Consider the following 10,502-nt stretch of genomic DNA (forward strand, 5'->3'; position numbering starts at 1 on the left):
TGAGCCTGGAGAAAATGTGTATTGGATTCGGATATACAATTTGTTTAAAATGAAAACAAGGGAAAATCCTAACCAATATTTACTATTTCCTAGGCAGATTTTCTATGCTGTATTCTGATCAAATGCCCCCTTTTACCTGTCCTTTTTACAGATCCATTCATGGTGAAAAGGCATATATTAAGTAGTGCTGTCAAACGATTAAAATATTTAATCGCGATAATTGCGCATTTTTATCTATTCTAAATGTCCCTTGATTTCTTTTTGTCCCATTATTTTTTTTCTCATTCTAATGGTCTTATCAACATGGAAAAGGCCTACATGCAGTAGCCACCCATTTAGCTATGGTTGCAGTAAGTTTGTTCTTAGTTGTGGTATCCATGTGCTTCTGTCTGAAGCATAGACTGTTAATATTAATATACAGTCTATGGTCTGAAGTCATCCATTGTCGCCTGGCTTTGACAAGGGGGCGGAGAATTCGCATCAGCTGTGTGCTTGGCCATCAAGTGGTATTTCAGACTGGACGTGCTGCGATGATAGCTCAGTTCAGAACGACAAAACACACAGATCACTTTGGTCTTGTCAATAGAACCATTTGGCAACTTTTTAAAAGTAAACTTTCCATTCAGAATCTTATTGGCATCCATTTCGGCGTCTCGCACTCGCCATCCACTCAAAACGTAACGTTTGCCTATTACTAAGTTGTTTTGTTTCTGGTCTAGCTAGATCCGGTGTGGTGTTGTAGTTTTTCTAACGTTACTAGTTGTTGCAACAGCATGTGAAAAAAACTACAAAGTTTGCTAGGCCAAAAAGAACGTTAATCTCGCGATAAAAAAATTGACGCCGTCAAAATGGGTTTGGGTTAACGCCGTTAATAACGCGTTTAACTGACAGCACTAATATTAAGATTTCGGGATTGTATTAATCGATATCAGATAACTCAAACAAAGATTGATTGTAATTGGATAATCAATTATTTTAACTTAGCCCTACTGTCAGCCAATGGCACATACACACTCTCTGAATGTGTGTGCGTGCGTGTGTGTGTGTGTGTGTGTGTGTGTGTGTGTTTGTGCGTGCGTGCGTGTGTGTCTGTCTTCCGCCCAGGTGCACAGAGTGTTTCCCAGCGGCCTGGCGGCTCAGGAGGGCACCATCCAGAAAGGAGATGAGGTGTTGTCTATAAATGGACAAACACTGCGCGGTGTGACACACTCCGACGCCACTGCCGCCCTGCGCCAGGCCCGCAGTCTCAAGCTGGCCGTGGTGGTCGTCTGCAAGAGGGCCGAGGAAGGAAGAGAGGAAGGCTGCAGGAGTGAAGAGCCCCACCCTGAAGGTGATTCATGCAACACACACATGGGTGTAGTCGGAACACATCGAGTGTTTGAGCCTCTCCAGATTCCCAATGCTTTTCTAACAACAGGGGTATCAATGTATGCAGAACATGAGCCCGAAAAGTTTTCACATTCTGTACTACAGTACAGAGCTGCAAAGATTAATCGATTAGTTAACTATTAAAGAGCCCCTATTATATTCCTTCTCAGCGTCATATTTGTACTCTACTCGGGTCTACTAGAATGGGTTAACATGCTTTGATGTTCAAAACAGATATTATGTTTCTCATACTGCCCATTGCTGCAGCTTCTCTGCCGGAAACACCAACCAATTTGAAAATCTCTGTTATCGTTACACATATACAGTAACGCCATATACAAATACTAGCGCCTCAGCCCCCAGCTGGCGCGCAGCCCAGATCGCGTCTCGTCAAATTCCTCAGTTTTAGAACGAAAGAAGAAGTGCTCAAACTTGCATGGCAAAAGAAAGGCTTCACATGGAATAATGGCAAAATTAGCCTCAACCACGACTATGAACCAGTCATTCTGGCCAGATGGAGGGAATACGCAGAGGCACGGAGGGTCCTGAAGGAAAACAACGTAAGATTTCAAACCCTGTTCCCAGCCCGGCTCAATCTTTTCTTCGAGGACGGCACTAAAACCTACGAGACGGTGGCGGAGGCAACGTCAGACCTAGCAGCGCGGGGATTGCTGGTGAAAGTAATTATGGAACCTAAATCGCTTCTGGAGAAGATCCAGCGGTGGTCATGGCAGAACTCGGCGCACACCTCGGAGCAGCGAAGCAAGTTACAGGGAAAAGTTTTCAGACGTGAACAAATATATACATATATATATGTATATATATATATATATATATTTGTTCATGTCTGAAAAACTTGAATAGTGATGGGAACCCTTTTTACCTATATATATATATATATATATATAGGTAAAAAGGGTTCCCATCAAGGCTGAGGGCCCTCTAGTCCACTTAGGATACAGAGGTTATCCCTCAGACTCAGACAGGTCTATGAAGAGACCTCACCGTTGGAAGTATGGTGGAAAGTCGTCTTGTTTAATGTTCAAGATTTTCCTTGTTGTAGTTCTGGTTACTGGTTTTGTTTTTTTGATGGAGAAGGGATTACTAACTGCTTATTATGAAGGGAAGAGTGATCATTTATTTCAGTTAAAACAAAATGCACAATGGACCTGTGAAAATAATTTCATTTAACGTTAATGGAGTGGCCATCCTTATATCAAGTACACTTAACTACGAGCATCTTTCAGAGACTAAGGACAAAGAGGGGAGATTTGTTAGCATCACAGGGAGAATAGAGGGGACTGAAATAACATTATTGAATGTGTATGCCCCACCAGGAAGTGAATGGTTATTCTATAGACGTATCTTCGACTTAATGGTCAACTCTCAGGGGGTGGTAATCTGTGGAGGGGATTTTAATATCAGGCTAAACCCAGCATTATATTCGTCAGGAGCAGCTATTCAGAATAGGCCCCTGATTAAGAAAGTGAAATCACTTATGGACGAGCTGGGCATTATAGATGTGTGGAGGGAACTATACCCCTCCAGTAGAGACTATACACATTACTCTTTTCCACATTCAGTCTACTTGAGGATAGACTACTTCTTCATGTTTAGTAAAGATAGATTTAAGATAAAGGACTGTAATATTGCAACGATTGACCTTTCAGACCATAGCCCGATTTCTATGTCATTAATTCTGGAAAAGCAAATAAGAAATACGCAGTGGAAATTAAACTCAAACATTCTTAATGACCTAAAAATACTGGAGAAACTTAAAGAAGACATTAAAGAGTATTTAGAATTTAATGATTCAGGAGAAGTAACACCAACAATTGTGTGGGACACATTGAAAGCCGTAATGAGAAGGAAAGTTATTTTTATTACCACATATCAGAAGAAACTTAGAGGTCAAAGATTAGCGAACCTGCAGGGAAAACTAAAACAGTTACAAATTTCTGATAGCAATAGAGGTAATCTTAACCACAAAGGAGAATTTCAAACAGGAATGTGGGGGCGAGGCATTTCAAACAGGACAGAAGCTCCATTTGGAGTGAAAGGTGTTTTTTGTACGGTAAAATTCCATAAAAGCGGCTCCAGCTTGTTAAATGTGAATACTTTCTAGTTTCTTCTCTCCTCTGTGACAGTAAACTCAATATCTTTGAGTTGTGGACAGAATAAGACATTTGAGGACGTCATCTTGGGCTTTAGGAAACACGTTTTTCACAATTATCTGACATTTTGGAGACCAAACAACTAATCCATTCATCCAGAAAATAATGGACAGATTAATCGACTGGGAAAATAACCGTTAGTTGCAGCTTTACTACAGTATGAGATAAATTACTGTACACCTATTGATTGAAAGTTTCAGCTGTACAATGAAGGTACGGCAGGCTACATTGGCCCTGTTTGGTTATTGTGTTGTTGTGTTGCAGAGGAGCAGCAGGGAGCTCCGGTGAGTGTGGAGCTGGAAAAAACAGCTGGAGGAGTTGGCTTCACTCTGGAGGGAGGAAAAGGCTCCATCCATGGAGACAGACCTTTAGTCATCAACAGGATCTTTACAGGTATGGGGGGTTCTTGTGCGTACTATGAAATGGAATCCATACGAATGTCCTGTGTAGAAGGGCACACTCCCCCAAACAGTAGGCTACACGTCATATTGAATAAGAACATCTGATTCTAGACCTGTAAACGGCTTCAGCGTCGATAATCACTGCTCCCCCTGGTGGATAGATAAACCATTGCAACTGGTTTTCCACACACAGCGCTTAGGGGCGTTACTAGGGTTGGGTATCGTTTGGATTTTTTCCGATACCGGTGCTAAAGTGATACTTTTAAAAGGTTGCCGGTGCCAAAACAGCACCTGAACCAATACTTTTTAAATAAGATTTTTTTTTAAATTAGAAGAGCACAAAATGACATTAAATAATGGCTTGTTTATTGCTAAGGCTATATGGTCAAAATTAAATGATTCATTAAAAATGTATAAACAATAACTTATAACAATAATGGCTTGTTTATTGCTAAGGCTATATGGTCAAAATTAAATGATTCATTAAAAATGTATAAACAATAACTTATAACAATAACTAATTTCACTAGTAATTGCTAGTAAATTGCTGTTAAATGACTAAAACAACCACCAGATGGGAAAAGGGTATTTTACAATAACTTTGAATGCACCACGAGGCTTACCAGTTTCAACTGAAGTCTGTATCGTTTTTCCGATAACAGCAGCAACATTCCAGACTGTTAACATCCTGGTGTTGGAATCCTCAGTGAAATACAGTTACACTTCACACCGTTTAAGCTGTCTGCATTTTAACCATGTTTAATCCAGCTACTAGCTAACAGTAGGCTAACGTTACCTGCTGTCAAGTGTAGTGTTAAGTAGTGTGACATGCAGCAATGTTTCTGTTGTCTCTAATGTCTGTTTCGGACCATCAGAGAGAAGCGCAGACATTTATGAGGCACCGAAATCCTCGTTGCTGTTCGGTCCGGTAGATACCAGTCGTTTAGGCACCGGTGCCATATTAGCACTGGGTTTCGGTACCCAACCCTAGGCATTATCAGTCGGCTCCACACCTGCACTACGTGATCGCAGGGGATTTTTTTCCAGCCTGGGCAAGGCCAGGGACCCATCACGTACCTGCCGGTGCCCCAGCACGGAGGGACAGGAAATTATCTGTGGCTTCACCTGTACACTCATGATGCTGACATTATAGCATTTGATTTACAGTTACAATGAAACAGTTTCCAATAATTTAAAAGTAACCAGCACTAATGAACCATCAGGGAAAGAAAGTTAATTTCTCAGAGTACTGTGAATGAATCAATGGCATAAAAAGGAGAGACAATTCAGATATCTCGGTTCATAAAGCAGGAGAAGATGGGATTCATTCCTGGTGTGTAATCATTTTCAAACTGGAAATGGAGCCTGGGGAATGAAAGCTGTAACTACTGAAATAAATGCTTGGTCGCAGTTTTCTCTCTGGTTTATTTGGCTCTTTGTGAAAGTAGTGCAGGGCCCGCTCATCCAAACAGCTTTCACACTCAACACTGCGCTTCCTTTGGTCCTGAGCAACACACCTGCTATCACGTAGTGACGTAGGGTTGCGTCACACACCCACATACTCACGGTCAGAAACACCGGTGAAATACACAAACATTTGCAATTTATACAACAGTTTGGATCTGAAATGGTGTAGAATGAGAATTACTATTGAAACATTTATTTTAGTTATTGAATATATTGTATCAGTGAAAAGTAGGGTAGCTAGGTGGGCAACCTCGGGCCCCAAATTATGATGTTTAGATATGAGAAATATTAAATATTTTACTATTCAAACTCTTTTTAACCCGAAATAACTTACAGAAGGCCCCCAAAGCACTTAACAAATCTTCACTTGGTCACTGTCGGCCACAAACCTTGTATCTCCATATTTCATTGACTTTGTTTCCAAAATCAATGCTATTGGTCACCCTTTATGTCAAATACTTTAACAGTGACAAAATGATTGTGTCTAAAAAATGTTTAGCTCAGTAAAATGTTTTAAAATGAGTCTTTGTCATTTTGTGTGTGTGTGTGTGTGTGTGTGTGTGTGTGTGTGTGTGTGTGTGTGTGTGTGTGTGTGTGTGTGTGTGTGTGTGTGTGTGTGTGTGTGTTTCAGGCGGAGCAGCAGAGCAGATTGGTCTGCAGCGTGGAGACGAGCTGCTGCAGGTCCAGGGAGTCAGCCTGCAGGACATGACTCGCTTCGAGGCCTGGAACATGATCAAGGCTTTACCTGAAGGAGCCATCACCGCGGTGATCCGGAGGAAGCAGGGGGGGGCCGAATGACACACACACAGCTGTTTGGAGCCTCTTACAGATGAATGAATCCGAAAAGAAAAAGAAAAAGAAAAGAGAAAAAAACAACAGCACACAGATGTTGGCCTTTTACTACCAGTCTCATAAACTTGGAAACAAATCCTGCACTCAATTTTCAAAAAATGTTTTGGTCCCAGGGCTCCTTTACAGAAAATAGTCCGGAGGGACCGAAACATTAGTATTTTGTAAATAAACTGTGATGCTAAAGCACAAGCAGAATGCGGGATTTGTTCCTTTATTTCCAAGTTGATGTTATTTTCCAACGCACCTGCACAGAAGAATTTTTAGATGTGCGAGTTGTTTCTTCAAAAAATGACCAGTCTCATAGAAATCAGGTATCAGCCAACTTCTGAATACATTTCTAGTATTTTTATATCATATTTCTGATTAGATATTGAAGTTTATTAAATGGTCAGTTCACCTATAATCCACTTATACTGGTAACTCGCCATTTGTCCCAGTTCCTGTGAATAAGTCTCAGGTCTGTGGGTTATCCTGCATACTGCTGTTTTGTTTACATTGAAATTAGTTGTGAGTTGTTGAATACAGAGCCCGGCCACTGTCAAAACAAATGTATGCACACAAATACATGAGTCATGCTCTCAAATTAATAAATTGCGCGTCCAAATGAATGCATGTTGTCCTCAAATTACTGAATTTGTACTCTTGTATTAAGGGATCACACAACAGGCAAAATAGTCTCCACAGCGCTGTGGAGTAAGCAGAGACAGTTGCTCTGCAAAATAGTCTAGTGAAGGAAGTTTTTTTGGTGGAACATTTGCACCCCACAAAAGAAAACGCCACATACAATATTAAATGAAGTTAACTGTTCACACATTACAGTAACGTGAGCTATTTGAATTAGCTGGATACATGGTTAAATCATCATTAGCTCTTACCAGTGTATCGCTGTGTGATACTTCGTCCACAGCAATCCCATCAATCGGTCCCAGAGGAAATGCCGTAAACATATTCTTTGTAAATCTTTACAATCATTCCCTGAAAGAACTGAGCAGGCCTGCGTGGTTGCACCATCCAAATTGTCTTCAAAACTTTCAAAAGCCATTTTCAGCGTGTAGCTTGCTAGCTCAAAGTTTGTTGTTTCCCAAAGAGAACGGAGTTTGAGAATGGCAACACACAGAGAGCGGAAGGGGCTTGATATCCGGCGAATGAGCCAGGCTTTATCCTGGAAATAAGACAGATTTAAATTGAGTGCATATATCTGCATCAAAATTAACACAAAACTGCATGAAATCCAAGCGGCTCATTTAGATCAGATTGTTCATGGTCTGACAACTGCCCCTGTTAATTCTGCCAGCATTAGGCTACACAGTGGTGTGACCAGTATTACTGAAACAATATCCAATGTACTAGCATCACAATAGTACAAAACGTGTTGAGGGGACAGGGGCTAATGTAACAAATGTGGTGACCAAAAAGACATTAATATAAAGGAATATATTCACAGCTGCTAGCCAGCTGTTAGCACTCTGGATGCCCGTCAGTAACTGATTGGAGTATACACAACACACTGTAACTTCACTTCCCACTGCTACATGTCTTATTATTGGCAGATTAGATTGTCAGGTCATGGGCAATTTATCTGCTTAGATTTAATGCAGTTTTGTTAATTTGCTATTATGTTTAATGCGATGTTCTGTTAAAGCTATAGTGCGTAGTTTCTGTCTTAGCTTTGTATCAACTAATTTGGCAATGGCTTGAATGTAATGAATGCTCATTAATATAAAATAATCACTCATCTAATTTGTGCACATGAATTAAGTAATTTGAGAGGATGAAATATTCATTTGTGTGTTGTGTATTTGTAACTTAAATAGCCCAATTGTGCAAACTATTTAGTTTTCTTTTCCTGCATGACAACCGCCACCTCTTTTGGTCTCATTGGAAAGCTGTTCTTTGTTCACTATGTCTAGAATGACGTGTTGAATACATGTTTCTTAAAATATTTCCTTAAAAGTTTATATTTGCCAAAACTTTGGCTAAATAAGAGGCTTTTCATTTAAAATGTAGGCCAGAAAAATGTGTACCAAGCAGTTTTATCCGCTCTATCCGTCACAGTATGAAAACAGAAAGCAACTAATCAGGCCACGTGAGTCCCATGACATATCATGAAAAACTGATTTTAGCTAATGTGAGTCAGGTGGTCTGTTTTCTCTCCCCTCGCTACAACAGCTGCCTTACTAATCAGTCTCCAAGTCTGTATAATGGCTCAGTCTGACTAGGGCTGGGTACCGAATTCAATACTTTTTTAGGCACCACCCGAGTGCCTCCTTAGTGTCGAGTATCAATAAAAATGCCTCGTCATTCAATACCCAATTTTAAAATCTAAGGAGTAAATCTTATCAGCGAGAGTGAGCCAATAAGCATGCAGCATGCTTCTACCAGGATCTACTAATGCTGCTGATTGGCTGACGTTACAAAACTCTACTTTACGCACAGAGACTGGGCTCACGTAGTAGAAGCTGAAAAAAATGAAAAAAGATATGGGCCGTAATGTTGTAATTTCTTTTTGTTAAAATAGATTTTATAATATTGGTATTGAAAAAAGTATTGTTTAGGAACCGGTATTGAAGTCAGGGAATTGGTATCGGTATTGAATTTTTTTTTTAATGATACCCTGCCCTTAGTCTGACTCGGTTCAGACAGCTCGATGGTGTTTTTTGCCTCCAACGGCGCCTTCCAGGCAGCTAACCCTAACCTTAACCCTAAACATAACCATTGCCGCGCTGCCTAGGAGGAGATGTCAAGGGGAAAAAACACCAAAGACCGTTCAGACATTTTCACAAATCTGAAGGAGGGGCACCAGGATAGCACACCTGGTAGAGTGCGCGCCCATATATAGAGGCTCATTCCTTGACGCAGCGGCCCAGGGTACGACTCTGACCCTTTGCTGCATGTCAATTCCCCTCTCTCTCCACTTTCATGTCTTCAGCTGTCCTATACAAATAAAGGCCTCAAAAATAAAAAAAAATAAACAAATCTGAAGGAGAAGGGAAGGGCTAAAGGAGATCAGTCACAATAATGCAACACCTGTACAGAACAATGCAACCCATTAAAACAGCCCAGTAACACATCTGTGCTGCCGTTGTACTGGATTGATCCACATTGTGAAATGTTTGAGGTACAGGTGTTCAATAGGTGTCGGTTTTTAATGCTCCTGTGTGTTTAGTCTGTATGGTATGAAAAACTAAATATGCAGTCACGTGTCCAAGAACAGAAGTATATATATATAAGAGTAAACATCTATTTTTCTCAGCAGTGGTACTGTATGTATAGGAATCAAAAGATCAGTGTTAAGCACTTTTGTTGACTCGCTAGCTTTCAGTTTGACCCTCCTGCAACCTCAGTCTGTATCTTAACTGGAATGTTATGGAGTTGTATTTGTGTTTCAATTCTGAGCCTGCAATGGGACATCTTGAGCATAGAAAAAAGTGCAAGTATATACATTCACTTTTGTAGAGAAATGATCACTCATTCTGTCCTGTGCTCAATAAATGTCATATTTATATTATCCACAACCATAACTGTAAGCAAGGACTTTGATGCAGGGAAAATGTGCATTTTGTACACTTACATTTTTAAACAAGCACAGAACAGATAGTAGCAGACTGTGTGGTAATACTTTCTCTACAAAATTGAACTTGTGTGTTCAATCTTTTTGTGCTCAAATTATCCCATTGTGCACTCAGGATTAAGATATAATACCATAGAATGTCTTTGTATGCAACCACAAACAAACAAAAAAAGTTTTCTATTACGGTAGCCTAAAATATATAAATTTACAAAACAGATAGAGTCACTTACATCTGGTGTAAGAATAAATAAAAAAATACTTGTATAAAAACTGTTCAAACCTGAGCCAGTCTGTGTGATGTTTCTTTCTCCCAAGTTTGCAGGTGGCTTGAAAATAGTTATGAGAAATGTTTCTGTTACAGTACAGGCCTGGAGTCTCATTTATAAAACTGTGCGTAGGATCCTTACTAAAAGTGTACATACGCCCAAAAGCCAAAAATGGCATACGCCCCCGAAAAAAAATCTATTTATAAAACCGTGCGTACGCACATCTGTAAGCAATGTTCCCTTTATAAATCACTGATTATTAAGTGTGCGTACGTGAATCAGCCTCTTATCCAGCCTGTACATGCCCATTTTTAACCATAAATAGTCAATGCAAAGCACCTCATGAATGCTGATCAGTATGTTAATGACCCTGGCAGTTGTTCTTTCGTTACATTGAATCATG

The 10,502-nt window shown here is 40.2% G+C and overlaps 1 protein-coding gene across 3 annotated transcripts in view; it reads left to right on the forward strand.

The window, feature by feature from the left end:
• Positions 1–10,117, forward strand: part of il16 (interleukin 16) — a 77,831-nt gene extending 67,714 nt beyond the window's left edge. For all 3 annotated transcript variants that reach the window (XM_078259445.1, XM_078259533.1, XM_078259622.1), the window contains exons 24-26: positions 1,105–1,330; positions 3,807–3,935; positions 6,042–10,117. In XM_078259445.1, the coding sequence (XP_078115571.1) occupies positions 1,105–1,330; positions 3,807–3,935; positions 6,042–6,208 (522 nt within the window). In that variant the 3' untranslated portion in view covers positions 6,209–10,117. The remainder of the gene's footprint in view (positions 1–1,104; positions 1,331–3,806; positions 3,936–6,041) is intronic.
• The last annotated feature ends 385 nt before the right edge of the window (positions 10,118–10,502 follow it).

Source organism: Sander vitreus, chromosome 1, assembly GCF_031162955.1.
Source record: "Sander vitreus isolate 19-12246 chromosome 1, sanVit1, whole genome shotgun sequence".
Taxonomy (NCBI): domain Eukaryota; kingdom Metazoa; phylum Chordata; class Actinopteri; order Perciformes; family Percidae; genus Sander; species Sander vitreus.